A 20,613-nucleotide genomic window follows, 5' to 3' on the forward strand; every position below is an offset into this window, starting at 1 on the left:
CCATTATGCTAACTGCTGGTTCCCAACCACTATGTATTTTTACAACATTGAAAATGAATTTTCCCAACATGAATACCCTGTATGTTAGTCCAGTCAAAGAAATTACTATACACATTATTATCAACATCACAGCCAGCTTCAGCCTGTCCTGGATCATAGACATGCATGCACCTTAAAACTAAAAAACAAAACAAAAATAAAAACAAAAATAAACAAAACAAAAAAAAACCAACCTTTCTCTACCTTTTCTATCACTTAGAACTTAGAACTTGACCTCATGCACAGTAGAGGACCTATAAATATTTTGTTGAATTAAATAAGCAACAATGAAAATTTGTGCAAATCTGTAGTTTTGTTTTTTTTTTCCAGAGACAATTAAAGGAAAAGACGGGAAAATACTCTAAGTCAAGTACTTTGCTATGCTTATTTCCAAAGATGAAAACAATTTTTTTATATATATATTGTGTTAAGAACACTGAAGAACTAAACTCTTGATGAATTTTTAGGTGCACAATACAATATGGTTAATTGTAGGCAAAACGACATACAGTAGATCTCTAGCGCTTACTCACTTTGCATAACTGAAACTACATACCTGTTGAACTCCCCATTTCCTCCCTCTCTAACCCCCAGTAAGCAATAATCATTTTGCTCTTTCTGTGATTGTATCTATTTTAGGCATTTCATGTAAATGGAATCATGACTGCTTGATTTTATTTAGAATGACCTCCAGGTTCATCCACACTTCACATGGTAGGATTTCCTTTTTCTTCTGTCTTCCTTTAAAGTTTATTTATTTCTATCTTCCATGAACAAGACAGAGAGAAGTAGCTCCCAATAGGGTCTTCATGTTACAAGCCACACCTAGCCTCAGCCAGCCCTGGATTATAGACTAGCGTGTACCTGGCATGTTGAGGAGGTCACTGGATGCCAACTGGGATCCCTCCCATGTGGGTCAGCTTCACAGAATATTGCGTTTTATCATTGTCCAACCCTATTTTGTTATTCTGGTGATTTTTTGGTGTGTTTATGTAGGCGAATAGCTTTGGTTTTAGAAAATACTAAACATATTTCTCTAGGAGTTCAAGAAATACTATAGTTCCAATTCTTTGTAAGTTTGAGAAAAATAAAAATGAATGTGTAGAGAAGAAGTGGCACTCAATCTTGCCTGGAAAGATACATGAGCCATGGCCAAAGGGAAAGTAAGAGAAATTATTTGGGTCATGAAAAAAACTGGGGATGAGCATTTGCAGAGTTTCTAAATGGACATTTATATTGGGCAATCAGTCACTCTGAAAAGACTAGCTTCTTTCGAAACAATGTTGTTGACTAGATGGGGGAAGGGAAGGGAAGTAAAGATGTGGTGGTGGGCTGGGGGAATCTAATTCTCCTTCTCTTTCTTTTCTGGAATAAGCCGTTCTTTCTCAGGGTCTTGGGAAATCAATAATGCAATCAGCAGAAATCAGAGAAGGAACAGGGTTCTATCTATTTCAGAAAGGAAAGCACTGGACTTATTGTGTGGAAAACTAAACTTTAAGTCTTAATTTCTGATTTATGCCAATGTTTAGGTGAGATAATAGTTCTTTTTTGGGGGGGGTAAAAATTATTTTATTTAACTTTATTCATTTATTTTAATTTGACCAAAGAGAGACAGAGTGAGAAAGAAACTGATAAAGTGAGAAAGCAAGTCGCCAGGTCTGAGACTCAAACCGTGGTCAGCCATGTGGGAGTTCAGTGCCCTTAACCACCATGCAACCTGCTGGCTCCGAGACAATAGTTCTTAACTCACTGTGATTTTATATATAAAAAAAAAAAAAAAAAAATTTTTTTTTTGGCCCAGCCAGTGTCATGTTAGGAAACACTCATGTAAGCATTTAAGATAAAGGGAATGATGTCTTCAACTTATTTTCATAGAATTTAGAGAGAGAGTGATGGGGTAAATGGGGCAAAAAGTAAAAAAACTGGCAAATCTATAAAAAGGGTATGTAGAAGTTGCATTATACTTGTAACTTTTCCATAAGCTTGGAATTTTGTTTAAAAAAATGTAAAAAATAAAAGTTGGGGAAATAAGAATCGATGATACCATTACCTCTCTCAGATCAATGAGCTGAGAGAAATCTGGGCCAGGAGAAAGCAGAGATCATGGAGATAACTGATAATTAACTAAGGGACTTATGACTGTGCTTCAGATAACTTCTAAAGTCTTAAGGATTGTGCAAAATATCAGTGTCAGTCACTGAACTTGAGGCAAGACTTAATTAAGTGGTTACTGGATTGGAAACCTGAGGTAGGATGAGATTTGGAAGAAATTCACAAATGCTATTTTGACTTCCATTGGAATGCTGTGGAGGTTTAAGGACTTTGGGCTGTACTGAATGGAAACAGGTGCCTTAGCTTGATGTGACTGCTTGATTCTGATTCTAATTCATGCATGTAGTAAATCAAAAGTGCATAGCCTGAGGGTGATGGAATGGCGTTATGGTATAAGAAGGGATTAAAATTACAGTGAGGTCTTCATACCATTCCATAACTTTTGTGTAGAAAAGAATAACAAACATAGGTCAGGTAAGAAAGATAAGGCTCCATTTGCTATAGTCTCAGAAGAACCTTGAGAAGATACACAGGGACAGAGGCTTGCTTAAGGGAGTTGGCATTGTGAAAAAATAGGATACTCTGGATACCTGGCACTTGATAAGCTCTTTGGAAAGTCTCCAGAAGGAGTACAAGTACTTGGACTTAGACTATAAACTTTTAAGAAAATCTATCATGTTGAAATTGAATTTATTAACAAATGTGTGTCCTTGGGAAATACCGAATTTTACATAGTCACATAAATGCCCTCCACCTTAGACATGCACAGGGACTGACTCATCAACTTTTAAAGACAATAACTCTCGTGCCATTCATAGGATACGTCTTCAATAGAGTTAAAAACCGTGGAAGGAAAAACCATGTTAAAAAATGGCTCCAAGAATCACAAAGCACCAACTACTGGGAAAGTAAAAAGTCTCTTCTAATAAGATCCCCTGACGCCTGTCTGCAATCTGACTCTATTGATTCCCTTGACATACTCAAAAAGTTTTGAGGAAAATAAACCCATGAGAGTAGACATACACATCATGACTTTTCCTTTGAGATTTTTTCCTCCTGATCTCTGAGTTTTTGGTGTTTGTTTTCTTCATATAGTCAGCTTTTAGAGCCAGGGTAACCAATGGGCATATCATGGTGCCATTCTTTCTCTATGCTACTTACAGTCCTATCCAGGGAGATGTAAGTGATTGTAAGATTGTACATCCTGGACAAACATCAGGTGTTGCTTTGTTCTTTTATTTGTTTGTTTTTGTTTTGTTTTGTTTTGGTAGACACTGGCAGACCAGATGTAAGAGGCTTTGGAGATTCCTGTATGTCCTTCTTAGCATATATGGGATCTAGTGCCACTTGTTCTTGTACCCATCCAGGGTAGGATCTGGAATTTTGCATGGGAAATATCAGATATGCCAGATAGGATCAAGTCCTAAAGCACAGCCTGGCAGATTCTTTCCCACATTTATCTCATCATAAAGTGCCACCCTAAACTCTTGGCATAGCTATAATCATCACTGATTTTTTAAAAGGTCATTTTATCCACCCTAGAATCTTAGAACTTGCTTGCATTTCAAGTTCTCTGGAGAAAAGGCCATAGGTTTTGTCAACAGAAATAACCAACTGAAAAAATAATAATTAATGTGGTTTATTTCTAAGCAGAATATGAGTGACCTAGGCCTGAAGAGGAGGTAAAGCATGCCTTTCTTGGAGTGCTCAAGTACAGGGGTTCCTTTTATTTGATTTTAAGAGTGAGAGATAGTGTTTGAAACTTAATGAAGAGTTTTCACATTGGTCTGGCCCTAAAAAGACAGAACATGTGGTAGGGGGAGGTCTTGTAGATTACATGTGGGTGTTACAATTTTAAGGTTGGTAATTGGAAAAGAAAGTTTGCTGAAATCAAAAAGGACTATACTTTAACAGGGACAAAGAGGCTTAATATACATCACAAAGATACTATGCCAGAGACAGGATGTAGGAAGAGTCTGTTACCAATGGTTCAAAATGGTCTGTTAAAGTTTGTGGGTGTGACTCCCTGGAAAGGATTTTGGAAAATAGGAAAAAGCAGTCAGACTTCTGTCCTCAGTTTTTATTTGTTCATTTTCTGCAAGAGTCATTTACATAGAACATTAGTTTTTAGGTTATTGACCTAAGTTGCAGATTTTAAATTCTTCGCCTTTTCTTCACAGCTTCATTCAGATTTAAATAACCGACCCAAGCTTTCTTATGAGTATCAGAAGTTTTCTAATAGATTCTTTCCATCTTTGTAACTTCAAACTTTTTTCTTTTATTTGGTATATAATCTTTATGACTAAAACATTTGCTATACTCTTTGTTGTATTAATCTTCTTCATTGTCTTATTTTCCCAAGAGGGTGATCTATAAATCCTTTTCTCTCTCATTTTTCGTTGTCTCACATTGTATCTTTTTCTTTCTTTTGTTGATTTTTCAAAAATTTTTTGATGGCTTCCTCCTACTAAACAACCATATCAATAATAATTTAAAGAGATTTTAATTATTGAACATTTACCCTGTGCTAAGTGCTTTGAATTAATTACCACATTTAATATTCACAATATTCTTTTGAGGCTGTCACTGTTGTTACCCAATTTACAGATGAGAATGAAGATTGCCAAGACTAAACAAATTGCCCAAAGGTTCACATTTAACAAGTTGGCAGAGAGGGGAATTGATTCAAATAATTTGATTCAAAAGCTCATAATCTTTAAATCTGTGTAGTAATAACAAAGAAGGGGGCCCAGTAGTGATGGTAATGTTGGTGCATAAGAGTATTTTGCCAAGAATATGCTTTACTCTAATCTCTTATGCTGGTCGGTTAACACATTTACCTACTAGCAGAAACTAGGAGTTGGAAAAATTCTGACCCCTATTGACAACTCAGTAACTTGTCCCTGCTAACCTACAACACCACTGGTCACCAAGTGAAAACTAGGTACACTGTCCCTTCCCTCTTCCATGGAACATTTTTTTTTCTCTTTTCAAGGTTTTTCCAGGTTCCCCATGGGAATATTTAAAGAAAGGTTAAGAAGAAAAACAGTTCATCTTAGGATGCTGCATGGAAGCCTCACGCCTTGTCTGAGTCCCACTATTTTCCATGGGTAGCTAGTTCTTTCTCCTTGGTAAACTAAATTCCTATTACATCGCTAAGGGAATTAAAGACTCTTAATAAGACCAACAAATGGGTGGCAACAGGCAATGGTGCAAGATAGCATGGGTTGAGCTACAGTGTGTGGTACAAGGATGGAGGTGGTGTTGTGGTGGCAAATGCCTAACAACCAGCTCTCTAGGGGAAAAATAGAAAATGGTTTTGATTTTTAGTATTTGCCGAGTTCTGAGATGAAACTATTTCTCCATAGCAGATTTCAATGTAACAACATGTCACTACTGAATACAGAGCTGGGAAGAGATGTGTGCAATCTGCTCTCGTGGGCTAGTGCAAGCCAGCTCCACCACACCATTGGGTGTGGGCTTCATGAAAGAAAGAAACGTGAGAAACGGTTGTGAGAGGAATTCATGGGGATGCTAGGCGATAAGCAGTTCTGAAGTATTTCTAAGAAACAGTTTAAAAACTTTAAAATAGATTGATTCTAGAGGCCAAGTACTAGCACAGGGGTAGCATGACTGAACTCACATGGAAGGGTCCTGGGTTTGAGTTCCAGGATCTCCCTGAATATGCTAGATATTGAGGGTGGATTGAAGCATAAGAAATTCTTGTTTCTCATCGAAGAAATAAACTTAAAAAATAGATCTAGTCTAGTTTTGGAGACATGAAGTTATTGATCTTAACCAAAAATAAGAATATAATTTTAGTTGAGAGGAACATATTAAAAATGTATTGGGATTGCTTGAGAAACTGCTTGAGAAGTGCTTCCAGACACAGGACTTAGAATCTGGGTGGGCAACAGGGAGTTCAGGATAACCCAGGCAAAAATAAAATTATGAAATAGGTATAAATTTGAAAATGGGTGTAGGTGGAGCTAGCAGGTGGCATGATGGTTGAGGTGTTAGACTCCCACGTGGCTGACCGTGGTTTGAATCCTATTCCTGGTGGCTTGTTTCTCACTTTCCCTCTCTCTCGATCTCTGTCTCTCTGGTCAAATAGATGAATAATAATGATAATACAAAGATAATAAAATAAATATTTTTTTAAAAGTGGGTGTTGGAATTCCCCTAGACTCTGGGGAAGTTGGAGTCATACAATAGAGAAGATGGTGAAAATGGTAGATTTTGGCTGTGTAAGAATGGGCTGATGTCAGTCCAGCAAAGACATATTTACCAACTTAGAGAAGTGACATAAAATCAGTATATTAGAATCCAGAGACAATCTAGTTTAAGTCCCTCATTTTGGCTTTGAGGCCATGGAGACACAGAAATAAGCTAATTGCCCCAGACCACATGCTTTGACATTGCCAGATATCAGGCCAGGTTTCAAATTTCCCAAGTCCCAGCCAATTATGATGAATTTTTTATATCACAATAAACCCACCTAAAGAACTGTAAGTCTAGGGACCAGCAGTTAGCGTAATGGCTACGTTGCTGGACTCCCACGTAGTTGACTGCGGTTCGCGTCCTGGACCCGGTGGCTTAAAATTCACGCCGGGCGCGTGTGCGTGCGTGCCCAAGATCCTGAGAGAAGAACGGAGGAGAAGGGGCTGCAGTGTGACCATCCCCCCTTGCTTTCTGTCTTTCTTGCTTTCTGTCTCTTTCTCTCTCTCTGTCTGTCTTGCGAGAGCACGCGCCCTATAGCAAAAACCTCTTAAAAAATAAAAAAGAACTGTAAATCTAGAAGTAGCATATTTGCAGGCCATATAAGAATCTTTTAAAAAATCAACCATGATGAAATATAATAGAATATGGTACAATACTTTATGATGTGATACAATGTAAATAATGTAACAAAAGCCACCAATTTTAAGAATAGATATTGGTGAATTTTGACAAAATTGTTTTCCTATATCATCACTACCCAAATAAGCACATTTCCATCCCCCAACACGTTCCTTTGTGTTCTTTCCAGTCAATTGCCAGTCAATAGTTATGATAGTCTTGTAACCATTGATTTGTTCCCTGAAAATGGAAATTAGATTTATCATTTCTAGAGTTTCATATAAATAGAATGATACTGGATTAACTCTTTTGTTCCTGACTTCTTTCATTCAGCATCATGTTTTCAAAATTAAGCTATGTTGCTATTTGTATTAGTAATTGGTTCCTTTCATTGGTAAGCAATATTTCACTATATAAGTACATTATAATTCAGACATTTGGGTTCTTTGCAGTTTTTGATTTTGAGAAAGAGAGTTGCTAAGAACCTGGATATATAGATGTCTCTATGTGGGCACATGTTTTTATCTATCTTTTGTAAACAGTTAGAGAAAATTACTGAGTCATGAAGTAAATATATCTTTAAATATCTTAAAAAATGCCAAATTGTTCTCCAAATTGGTTATACCATCTTATGTTCCCACCAGCAATGTTTAAGTGTTCCAATGCCTTCACTTCTTTGCCAACATTAGGTTTCGCTCGGCTTTTTAATTTTAGCCATTTGAGTGGGCGTTTAGTGGTATCTCACTGTAGGCTTATTTAGCATTTATTTGATGACTAATGATATTGAACATCCTTTCATATGTTTATTCACCATTTCTACATCTTTTCTCCAATATCTGTTCTAATATTTTAATATTTTGTCAACTAAAAATTCATCTTATTATTGATTTGCAAAAATTATTTTTATATTTTCATACGATTATACATACATGTGTTACAAATATTTTCTTCCAGACTTATGGTTTGCCTTTTGGTTTTCCTGACAATGTTTTTTGGAGAATAGCAGATTCTTAAAAAAAATTATTCTTTTAAAATTTATATTTCATCATTAAAGATCTTTATGGTACACAATATAGTTTTTCAAAGTATGTATGTAGTAGTACATGACAATGAAATCAAAGGTATTTCCATATGCATCATTTTCAACAGAGAACTTTACATTCTTGGATCTATTAAATATGTCTTCCCTTTAACCCTCCACCCCACCCTCTGCCATCTATTCCCCTTTCTTACAGTCACTGGTATCTTATCCTCTGTACTACTATATCTTTGTTCTTTCCATTTCTGCCATGGAGTGTAGACATTATCGAGTGGGGATATACAGTGTGTGCCTCTTTTTTTTTTTTAAAGAATTATTTATTTAATTTTATTCATTCATTTAATTGACCAGAAGGAGACACACCCACCCACCCACACACACACACACACACACACACACACACACTGAAAGTGAGAAAGCAAGCCACCAGGTCTGAGACTTGAACCGTTTTTTGGCCATATAGAAGTGTCCAGGACCTTAACCACCATGCCACCTGCTGGTCCCCCAGTGTATGTCTCTTAAAATCTGGCTCACTTCATTTAACATTCAGACTTGTAAATGTATCCACTTTGAATCAAATGGTGATGTCTTGTTGTTTCTTATGACTGAGCAGATTGTATAGCACATATGTGTCATAGTTTTTCAAATCAGTCATCAATTCTTGAGCATTTAAGTTGATTCCATGTCTTAACAATTACAAATAATGCTGTGATGACATAGATGTGCAAGTGAGTGTTTTCCCATCCTTTGGGAAAATACCAAGAAGTGGGATTACTGGGCAACATAAAAAGTTCTATTAGTAGATTTGTGAAGGACTTCCATACTGTTTTCCACAGTGGTTATACTAATTAACATTTCCACCAATAGTGTAAGAGGATTTCCTTTCCAGCACAGCCTTGCCAGCATTTGTCATTCTTTACTTTTTAGTACTAGCCATTCTAACCAGGGTTAAATGGTATCTCAATGCAGTTTTAATTTGCAATTTCCTTATGATAAGAGACATTGAACTTTTGTTTTTAATATGACTTTTGGCCATTCATATATCTTTCTTGGAGAATTGTTTATTCAGCTCTTTGTCCATTTTTAAATTGAGTTCTTCTTTTTTTAAACAGGTGAGCTGCTTTATATTTTGATTATCAACTCTTTGTCTGAAGTATAACATGCAAATATTTTCTCTTATTCTGAGTGCTATCTCTTCACTCTAATTGTTGCTACCTTTGTTGTGCAATAGAATTTCTTCTTGCTGTAATCCCATTTGGTTATTTTTGGGATTGTTGTCTGTGCTTTATGGCTCTTATTTGAGAAATCTTTGCCTTCTCCAAAGTTTTCAAGAGTTTCTCCTAAGTTTTCTACAAGTAGTTTTATAGTTTGAGGCTTTGCATTTAAATCTGTGATCTATTTTGAGTTGATTGTTGTGAATGGTGTGAGACACAGGTCCATTTTCCTTTTTCTACATGTGGATATCCAGTTCTTCCAGCACCATTTGCTGAAAAGACTTTCTTTTCTCCAGGGCATCATCTTATACCCTGGGTCAAAAATTAGTTGCCTGTATGATTTGGGGTTTGTTTCTTAATTCTCTATTCTGTTCCATTGGTTTATATTCCTATTTGGGGGCCAGTTCTATGCTGTTCTGATTATTACTTCTTTGTAGTATATTTTGAAGTTCGTTAGTGAGATGCTGCCTACTTCATTCTTTTTACACAATAATGCTTTTATCATGAGGTCTTTAATGATTCGACACATTTTATGACTGGTCCTTCTGTTTCTGTGAAGACTGGCAGTTTGATCAGAATCACATTAGATGTGTAAATTAATTTGGGTAGAACTAACATTTTGATTATATTGATTCTTCTGATTCAAGACATGGGATGTATTTCCATTTTTTTGGTATCATACTCTATTTCTTTTTTTACTTTTTCATAGTTTTCCTTATAGAGATATATCACCTCTTTGGTAAGGTTAATTCCTAGGTATCTTATTCATTTTGTGGTTATTGTAATAACCACATAGAATGGCTTTCTACAGTTCTATTTCAATTCGTTCATCATTGGTATATAAAATGCTATCGATTTTTATGTATTGATTTTGCATCCTGCTATTTTACTGAATTCAGTTATCACTACTAGGAGGTTTTTTTTTTTTTCATGAATTCCTTCAGATTTTCTATGTATATAACCAAATCACCTGCAAACAGGAACAGTTTAGCTTCTTCCGTTCTTATATGAATGCGTTTTATTTTGCTCTTTTGCCCGATTCCACTGCTGGGACATCCAGCACTATGTTAAAAAGGAGTAAAGTGGGCAGTCTTGTCTTGTTCCAGTTTTTAGTATAGCAGATTTTAATTTTGATAAAGTTCAAAGTTTTAAAAGAATTATTTCTTTTTTTTTGTAAATTTAATCACTGTACATCATTACAACATACAAAATGAATTTTATCATCTTGAATACACTGCATATCAGTTCAGTCAACTATATTATCATACATATTACTATCAGCAGACAATTTTCCATTTTTGTGTCCATTGAATGTTTTGCTCCCCCCCAGACTTCCTCCTCTGCTCCCTAAAACTCACCCTTTTTTTGCACTGTCTTTAGTTTGCTACTATTATTATTTCCAAATGTGAAGAAAAGCCATTTTTCACTTTAATAAATCAAAATCAAAACAAGAAAAATTTTCTTAAGACTTAAAGCCAGGAAACAGGTCAGGATTCTGTCCAAATAGTAGGTAGATACTAAAAAACCCAAAATACAAATATGAATAGAGCTAAATCTAGGAATGATTGCATTGTAGTTTTATTCTGAAACATTATTTTCCCTCTCTCTTCCCTTTTTACCAAAGAGAAGCATAAACTAACTTATTTGCAAAAAAATTGTAGTCTCAATTTGGCGTATTATTGGCACAAACCCCCCCATAAGAATACTAATTGATTTAGTTGACTTTACTGGAACCTTTTACAAGGGACTTCAGATTAGACTCTTTAAAAAGCCTCCCAAGGCTACTGAGCCAAGTTAGGAATTCACAATCTGACTGTGCCTTTAAGTATCTGGCCTTAAAAGTTTGGGGGCCTGTCAGATAAACTTCAAACTTTTATTTTATTCTTTTTAGATTTATGCTTTTTGTTTGTTTGTTTGTTTCTAAGAACCTCTGCTCATTTTAAGGTCATAAAGATCCTTTGCTTGAATTTTTACACATATTTTTAAATATGTGTAGATGGCAAGAAGAAAGGTTAAGAGTTATTTTTTTCCAGTATGAATGTTCACTTGTTTCAGCACCATTTGTTGAAAATACTATTAGTGAGATACCTTAGCACTTTATGAAATGTTAGTTGACCGTATACAGTCATGTGCCACATAATGACATTTTAGTCACCAATGAACTACATTTACAATAGTGTTCTCCAAAAGAACATATAGCCAGGGCCAGCAGGTGATGTGGGGGTTAAAGGCACTGGATTCCCACATGGCCAACCATGGTTCAAGTCCCAGACATGGTGGCTTGCTTTCTCCCTTTCCTTTTCTGTCTCTCTCTGGTAAACTAAAAATTAATAACAAATGGAATTAAATAAATAAATAATTCCTTTTTTTTAAACAGTTTTAAAAAAGCATATTGGCTATAACATATAACCTAGTTGCATAGGAATCTATATCATCTAGGTTTATGTGGGTACACTCTATGTTAACACAGCTGCAAAACTGCCTAACTACAAATTTCTCAGAATTTATCTCTGTCCTTAGCTGACACATGACTCTATATGTAATTCTAGTTTTAGACTCTTATTTTATTCCATTGTCTATCCTCGTACCATACCACCCTATCTTTATTCCTGTAGTCTTCAAGTAAAGTAGTACAAGTCTTTTAAATGCGTACTTCTTTTAAAAAATAGTTGAAGTATCCTTGGTCCTCTGAATATTCATATAAATTTTAGAAAAAAAATATGTTTTATTATCTTAGCTAGAAGATTTGGTACCTTAATTTTAAGTGGGTCATTGTGAACTGAGAAATCAGAACAGAGAGAAGATATACTTTAAATAAAAAGATGACTGTAAAGTTAAAGTAGATGTGTCTCCAAAACACTGAACCAAATTGACTGGAATAACTGTGGTCAGTGAGGAAGACAGAAAAGTTGAGATGAAGAGCTTTTTCTGAATATAAGAAGTAATGCTTAGTTTTCTTTAAAAAATATAATTTATGATGACTGTAAGACACTCAAGTAGAAAAGTTAAGAAGGAGGTAAGTTGCAGGTGTGGAAAAAAGATTGGTGATAAAAACAGAGATTTGAGAGAAATAAACAAGAAAATGATTAAAAGGATTGAGAGGGATGGGACCAGCAGATGGCGTGATGGTTACATAGCTGGACTCCCATATGGCTTACAGTGGTTTGAGTCCTGGACCCAGCAGAGGCTTAAAACTCATGCTGGGCATGTGTGCATGTGTGCCAAAGATCCTACCAGGCAAATGGAGGAGAAGGGATTGCAGTGTGGTCATCCTCCCTGGAATGATTTCTCGCTTTTTATCTCTTGGTCTCTGTCTCTCCAGCGAGTGCACATACCCAATAGCAAAACATCTCTAAAAAAATCTAAATAAAAATAAAATAAAATAAAATAAAAAGATTGAGAGGGAAAATATGGAGAGAAAGAAGCAAGGGCCAAGGATTGAGCACAGAATATATATATGTAATTGTGGTATAGGTGCAATGAGCAGATTCACGGAAGGTAACTACATGAGAGAAAAAATAATGTGGTGCCATGGAAACCAAGGTCAGAGAATGTTTTCATGAGGCAGGGGTCAGAATTGTCAAATGAAGCGCAGAAGAATAAGAAAAAGAGGAAAAAAGAAAAATCTGATGGCCTTAGCAATTGAAACATTTTCAGTGACATTTGAGCAAATCATTTTATGGGCATGCACATAGTGAAGACAACTTGCAGGGAATTATGAAGTGTAGAAGTTTATTTCAGTAATTCTTATATTTTTAGAATTATTTTATTTAACTTTATTTACTATTATTATTTCTTGATTTGACCAGAGAGAGAGAGAAAGGAAGGGAAAGTACAAAAAGAAAGCAAGCCGCCAGGTCCGGGACTTGAACTACGATCAGCCATGTATGAGTCCAGTGTCCTTAACCACCATGCCACCTGCTGGCCCCAATTTCAGTAATTCTTGAAATACTTTCTCAGTCATAAAGTCTCTTCCTGACTTGAATCAAAATACTACCGGAATCAACAAAAATGATCTCTGGGGGGTGACCATAGCAGACGTTCTTTTGCAATTATATTCTGAAGGTATGATGGCATTTTTAGCTTTGTACTTTTTCAAAGTTGTTTTGGCTTTCTTGATCCTCTGCATATTCATATATATTTGGAATGGGTGTATAGCTTATTATCCTGGCTAGAGAGCTTGACTTCTGTTTAGAGGACTTTTCTGAAATGAAGTTTCTAATTTCAGAACTCAATGAAAACATTATGTAAAAGGCCCTTGGTGACCCTGTCACCAAATCCAATGACAACTTCTCAAAATTTGTCATCCTTGAATACTTTGGACAGCTGTATTATTTTTTTTCCCCTAAAACACATATCTTTATGGTTTTCTTGACAAGCACTATACTGGTGTTCCTACTTGTCAAAAGGGTTCACTGTACGTGGTGGATATTATTATAGGTTGGAACACAGGGCAAGACTTTCTCCTTGCTTCTCCCTTCCCCTTCTTAAAATCACTATCTATGAGCTGATCATGTTCTCGGAAGTCTTTTCAGGGACAGCAGGTTGCCTAGTGGTTGTATTGTTGGACTCCCACATGTCTCATCACAGTTTGAGTCCCAGACCTGGTGGCTTAAAAATCATGCCAGGCACATGTGCGTGCATGACCAAGATCCCAGGAGAATGAAGGAGAAGGGATTGCGGTGTGGCCATCCCCGTTGTGGGGTGATTTCTCATTTTCCCTTTCATTGTCTCTGTCTTTCTCTCTCTCTAGTGAGTATATTTACCTGCTGGCAAAAATCTCTTAAAAAAAAAAAGGAGAAAGTCTTTTTTTGTTTAGAATAAACAAAATAGTTTATTCTAAAATGATATTGTCCACATGTGTAAGCCCCAATTAGGCACCAGTAAATTTCTTATTTCATATGGAAGGGCCTTAAGTATGTGCTTGGGTTCACTCTCTCAGTTCAGCTATCATTGTTCCTTGTTTAAAATCCAATTGTTTGAGTTAGACAGTGGGGCACAATGCTCTCACAATGCTCTGAGAAGATAACCAACATAGGGGTCAGGTTTTGTCTGGAGATATTCCTAAGCTTTGCTAGGCATGTGTGTGTCGCCGATCCAGGGATGATTGAGGCTGGGGGAGGATCATGGCATCAAGACCCTGTTGGGGAGTACTTTCTCTTCCAGTCTCTCTCACTCATGGAGGAAATAAATAAATAATTAAAAAACAAATTCCAATTGCTGATGATCATCTTCCCCTTGATGACTCTTGATTCCAGGCAGTAATACAGGAGAATGCAGAGAAAGAACTTCACAGAAGTGACAGAATTCATCTTCTTGGGATTCTCTAGCTTTGGAAAACATCAGATAACTCTCTTTGTGGTTTTCCTAACCATCTACATTTTAACCCTGGCTGGTAACATCATCATCGTGACTATCATCCGCATTGATCGCCACCTCCACACTCCCATGTACTTCTTCCTGAGCATGTTGGCTAGCTCAGAGACCGTGTACACACTGGTCATTGTCCCGCGCATGCTGTCCAGCCTCATTTTTCACAACCAGCCCATCTCCTTGTCAGGCTGTGCAACCCAAATGTTCCTTTTTGTCATCTTGGCCACTAACAATTGCTTCCTGCTCACGGCGATGGGCTATGACCGCTATGTGGCCATCTGCAAGCCCCTGAGGTACACGGTCATCATGAACAAAGGGATGTGTGCCGGGTTGGTGTGTGGATCCTTTGGCACAGGTGTAGTTATGGCAGTTTTCCATGTGACAGCCATGTTCCAGCTACCCTTCTGTGGCACAGTGGTGGATCACTTCTTCTGTGACATTTACCCCGTCATGAAACTTTCTTGTGTTGATACCACTATCAATGAGATAATCAATTATGGTGTCAGTTCATTTGTGATTTTTGTGCCCATAGGCCTGATCACCATCTCCTATGTTCTCATTATCTCCTCCATCCTTAAAATTGCTTCAGCTGAGGGCCGAAAGAAGACCTTTGCCACCTGCGCCTCCCACCTCACAGTGGTCATCGTCCACTATGGCTGCGCCTCCATTGCCTACCTCAAGCCCAAGTCAGAAAGCTCAATAGAAAAAGACCTCCTCCTCTCTGTGACCTACACCATCATCACTCCTCTGCTAAACCCTGTTGTTTACAGCCTGAGGAACAAGGAGGTCAAGGATGCCCTGCACAGAGCTGTGGGCAGAAACGGTTCTTAACAGATTGAATTATTTTGTCGGGAGATCTTTATTTAGCCTAGTGCCATGTGTGTCTGCTCACAAAGTCACAATACTCAAATTTATCAAATACAATGTTGAGAACAATGTCAGAGAGTAGTAAAGCTTTTCTTTTTCACGTTCTAGGAAGGCAGGATTTCTGCTCTTGATAAATTTTGTCAACAGATACAAGAATAGTTCCAGGTTGGATCTGCTTATTTCTGTGTCTGGGGATTTTGATTTTGAAACCTCTTCTGGCTCCTGCTTTACCAGAATTTGACTCTCAGTTAAATTCTTTTTTTTTTTTTTTTAAAGAGGTTTTCGCTATAGGGCTCATGCGCTCGCCAGACAGACAGAGAGAGACAGAGAGACAGAAAGCAGGAAATCACCCCCCAGAGGGGATGGCCACGCCACAATCCCTTCTCCTCCATTCTCCTCTTGGGATCTTGGGCATGCACGCACACATGCCTGGAGTGAGTTTAAGCCACCGGATCCGGGACTCGAACCGCGGTCGACTACGTGGGAGTCCAGTGACATAGCCATTACGCTAACTGCTGGTCCCTCAGTCAAATTCTTGATGTAGTCTGGTAAGGGAATGTGGAGAAGACATAGCTGAAACACAGGTGGCAGAGGTCTTAAGAAAACAAGCTTCAGAAACAGCAGGTTTCATTGCATGTACAAAAAAGAAGGCTTTCATTCTTAGGAATTAAACCATGTCACCATAGAAAGGGTTTCCTTAGTTCGTGCAGTTTGAAAAATGAACAGCTTTGTAAGAAAGGGTTCTTTCTTTCGTTATCCAGGCACATTAGCTCCTTCAATAGTGTTCATTTCCACACGTACTCCTATCTCTCACTCAATCAAGACGAAACCTCTGTTGTGCCCTAGAGACTATGCAGGGAGCATATTGGTGGCTCTTCTCTGTAACTACCTTTTTGTCCAGATGTATTTTGCATAAAGGATCTTTTTTTTTCAACCCTTTTTAGTTTTTAAATTTACATGTAGTAGCTGTGGTGGCATTGAAGTAGCTGTCTAAGATATTAGTTGTACTAATTCCAAAGTCCAAGGTAAATGTCATTCAGTTCCGTTCTCTCAATGAACAGTGCAAACCATACTTCTTCATATACTTATTTGTATAAAAGTAAGCATAATCATGTTGTACTATTTTATAACTTCAAGGGAGAAGGTTGTGGAATACACACGCACACACACACACACACACACGTATATTTAACAAATCTTCTCCCCAGAGTTTCCCTCTACAAAGAGCTAGTAAATGCACTAGAAATACCTCTTTTCACACTCATGATCTCCACCATTATTCGATCCCCAAGTCAGTTCATTTTCTTTTTCTTTAGAGAGAGTTTTGCTATAGTGCTTGCCAGAGAGAGAGAGAGAGAGAGAGAGAGAGAAAGTGAGAAATCACCCTCCAGGGGAGATGGTCATGCAGCAATCCTTTTTCCTTCATTTTCCTTTTGTGACTTTGGGCACACACACTCGTGTGCCCAGTGGGAGTTTTAAGCCACAAGGTCCAGGACTTGAACCATGGTAGACTACATGGGAGTCCAGCGATGTAACGGAAAGGCCATCTGCTGGTCCCTCCCAAGTCAGTTCCTATCCCTTACTTTTCATTTTTTTGGTTGTTGTTCCAAGCCACAGAAAGAAGGCTGAACACTGAACATCTTCTAGCTGACCTGTGATTTCTCTTCTGTAGAAGGGAAGGAGGGCCAAAGCAGGAAGCTGAGTGTCCTCTAACCACTGCCTCCTTATTGTGGGCAACATGTGTCTGAGTAGTGTAACAGCCGACACTTCCTCATTACCAGCATCTGATATCTTTCTAGAAAATGTGTCTCAATCGGAGCTTTACAGTTCCCTAAGGGTGTCTGAGTGGGTGTCAGAAGGTTTTTAAACTTTTTGAAACTATGCACTAGATTTTGAATATAAGTAAGAATGCGCCTGTTCCATCATATTCTTAAAGAATTTGCTCTAGTATATGCATTGTTTCTCTCGAATCGAAGCAGGAATATGAAAGTAGATCCAAGTCTCCTTTTTTAAATTATTTTTTTATAGAGAGAATTTGGCTATCAGGCATGTGCACACATTGGAGACACAGAGAAAGACAGAGAGAAAGAAAGTGAGAAATCACTCCCAGGGGGATGACCATGCTGCAGTCCCTTCTCTTCCTTTCTCTTGTTGGGATTTTGGGCATGCACACATATGCATCCAGTGTGAGTTGCAAGCCACGGGGCCCAGGTCTCGAACTGTGGTAGGCCATATGGGAGTCCAGTACTCCAACCACTATGCCACTTGCTTTGACTATTTCCTTAGGCTCCCTTACAGAAGCACCCATATCCATTTTTGCCTGCCTGGGCATTGCTGGTTTTTCACTAAGTTGGAGAACATGATGTGTGATGCTGAGAGGTAATAGGTAGTGACTGGATATCAGAGGACAAATGTGGTCTTCTTTATTGAGAGTTTTCCTGCCTCCCCCCACCCCTTCCCTTTCTTTCCCAAGTATTTAAACACCTTTCCTGTCCTCAACCCCACACATTATCAATGAATGTGTTAGTTGTTTTACATGCTTTGCACAGCGTTAGACTTACTTGAGAAAGCAGCTTCTAAGAAGAGAAGTGCAGCAGGTTAAGTGTGGGTAGGCTAAATGGCTGCAGATCCTTCATGAAGGATGAATCAGAGTGGGTGAGTCATTTTGTTGCTGCCTTCCACAGTCTTCCAAACTCTAATACTTAGTGTTTCAGCTGATATGGAGGCTATTTTTACTATCTTCATTGTTTTTATCATCATCATCACCATCATCATCCCCCACCATGGCCTCTATTCATCTTCCTTTATATTTCTTTTCTTGCACATTAAAAATGTCTCTTTCTTTTCAATACTTTTTTTTTTTTACAGCTCTTTCATTCATCAGAAAAATGCTCATAGTGTTGTTTATTTACTGAGTCTCTGCACATTTGTCAAACAATTAACTGTTCCAAGGTTAGAATAATGAGTAATGCAAGGACTCTGGCTCATGTTATTGACAGTCCAATGGAAAAGGCAGACAAAATAACAAGAACAAAAACTTGCTATAGCACATGTACAGGAATGTTGTTTGAGGTCAGGGTTGCTGTTCAGCAAAAAAGAAATTGGTCAATTCTATTTAGAAGGTCAGAAAAGAATTCATAGAGAGATGATTTTTAATTAACTTTCTGTGGCACTAGGTCAATTGATGCCTTGGAGAGTGGAAGGGAGGGTCGATTGAAAAGAAAGAGCCTGAGCAGAGACACACAAACCTGAAAGAGCCAGAAGGGTTAGGCAGATATTTTATTTATCACTGTATGCCCATTGCCATGTTGAATATTAGCATGACAAAAATATGATATACCTTTGTGTAGATGAGTGTCTGAATACCTATTAAGTATAAGACCTTGTCCAGGGATTTCCAGGTTTATCATCGTTTTGATAGATATGTACTATTATTTTTCCTCTATTGCTTCATAGACTTTTCTCATCTGAAGTTAGCTAACAGAGAAAATAACAAAGTAGAGATGACATTCCTAGAAGAATCCTTGAAATCATTTATCCCCACTGCAGGATTGCCTACAAGTTGTTTTTACTTGCTCCAAAAATTCAATTGACTAGTTATCATATATTTACATTAGTCACTTAAAACTGACCTAGAGGGACCAGCAGATGGCATAATGGTTATGTTGTTGTACTCTCACATGGTCAACCATGGTTCAAGTCCTGGACTTGGAGGCTCCAAATTCACACCAGGTATTTGGGCTGTGTGTCCAAAGGCCTGGGAGGAAAATGGAGGAGAGGAATTGTGGCATAGCTATCCCCCTTGGGGGGGTGATTTCTTGCTTTCTGTCTCTGTCTCTGTCTATATCTCTTTCTTTCTTTCTGGTGAGTGCATGTGCCCTCTAGGAAACCTATCTCTAAAAAAAAAAAAAGAAAAACTGAACCAGAAAAATTCTCTTTTGAAAAAACTGGATAATTACTGGATTAATATGTTTGATACACTTGGAAATTAATGCCTTGATATCTTGTCGTATGAAATAGTGAAGATACTTAAAAATTTACCTTTAAGAAAAAGTTATCAAAAGACTATTCTATATCTTAAAACTACTGAAATACGATTTTTACAGTATTGATTCTGTGGGGCCTTTAGAGAAAAACCAGTTTTATCTGATATCCATCTAGACTCCCTGATTGTAACCCAACTCTAATGGTGATTTGAAGAAAAAGATACCTGCAGCACCCAACAATGAAGAGAATAAGACATGTTATTGATGGATATAAATGTTTCTGGGAGAAGAAAGAGGAGGAATGTGCACAGGAGGAAAAATGAAGCCAAGGACACACAGTTAGTACGTGGTGAACATAGCTTAACTTTCAAAAATATGTTTCAAGAGTGCAAGGACTGTCGGTTTTGTTGCTGCTGAAGTGTGTACACATGTGAGTGTATGAGAGCTTGTATGCACATGCATGCACATGTGTAATTTGGTGGGGATAGTTAACATTGAGAGTTTTAGATGTGATGAGAATTATGGAAAGACGTGCTACATTTGCATCATTTCATTAAATAAAGATCTCTAATATTTACATAGCTCTTTAGAGTTCACAAAGGTTTCTAATATTCATGACCTCCTTTGATATTCTTAGCACTCCCATAAGGTAAGTATTCATGTACCATTTCATCCACCCACTGTGGGTGGATAGTTTAAATAACTTTACTAAAACCACACACATCATTAGAGATAGAAGTAGGTTTAAAACAGGGGCCGGTCAGTGGCATGGTGGTTAAGGACACTGGATTCCCACATGGATGACTGCAGTTCAAGTCCCAGACCTGGTGGCTTACTTTCTTCCTTTCTCTCTCTCTGTCTCTCTTTGGTCAAATCAAAATAATAATAATAATAATAATAACAATAATTTTTTTAAGGGAGCAATAGATGAAGTAAGTGCCTTGCAGAGAGGAGGAACTCTCATCTACAATGTGCCTTGCATATATGTCGTGAGCCAGGTCTTGCCCTGAACTGATAAAGGAACTTGTCTCCTGCTCAGTGATCCAAAGGACTATTGTCCGCCGAGTGATTAAGGTGCAGCCAGCTCCTAAGTCACAGGAAAGTTCGTCATGCTCTGACGACCAGGCCTTGGTCAGGTCTCTGTGCAACCCCATGCTGGTTGCTTGGCACGTCTGCCCTGCCCCTCTCCTTCCAAGCTTCTTTG

The 20,613-nt window shown here is 37.7% G+C and overlaps 1 protein-coding gene and 1 long non-coding RNA gene across 2 annotated transcripts in view; both read left to right on the forward strand.

The window, feature by feature from the left end:
• LOC114006214 (uncharacterized) overlaps positions 1-20,613 on the forward strand; it is a 120,338-nt gene that overhangs the window by 55,795 nt on the left and 43,930 nt on the right. The gene's annotated exons all lie outside the window — the stretch shown is intronic.
• On the forward strand, positions 14,458-15,556 carry LOC102490492 (olfactory receptor 10J5). Its single transcript, XM_027768423.1, has one exon. The coding sequence runs from the start codon at positions 14,458-14,460 to the stop codon at positions 15,385-15,387; it is 930 nt and encodes a 309-aa protein (XP_027624224.1). The 3' UTR covers positions 15,388-15,556.

Source organism: Tupaia chinensis, unplaced genomic scaffold (genome assembly GCF_000334495.1).
Source record: "Tupaia chinensis unplaced genomic scaffold, TupChi_1.0 Scaffold146187_1, whole genome shotgun sequence".
Classification (NCBI taxonomy): domain Eukaryota; kingdom Metazoa; phylum Chordata; class Mammalia; order Scandentia; family Tupaiidae; genus Tupaia; species Tupaia belangeri.

What these genes read in the sequence shown, in the direction of transcription:
- LOC102490492 (XM_027768423.1), top strand. Translation starts at nt 14,458, where the DNA reads ATGCAGAGAAAGAACTTCACAGAAGTGACAGAATTCATCTTCTTGGGA.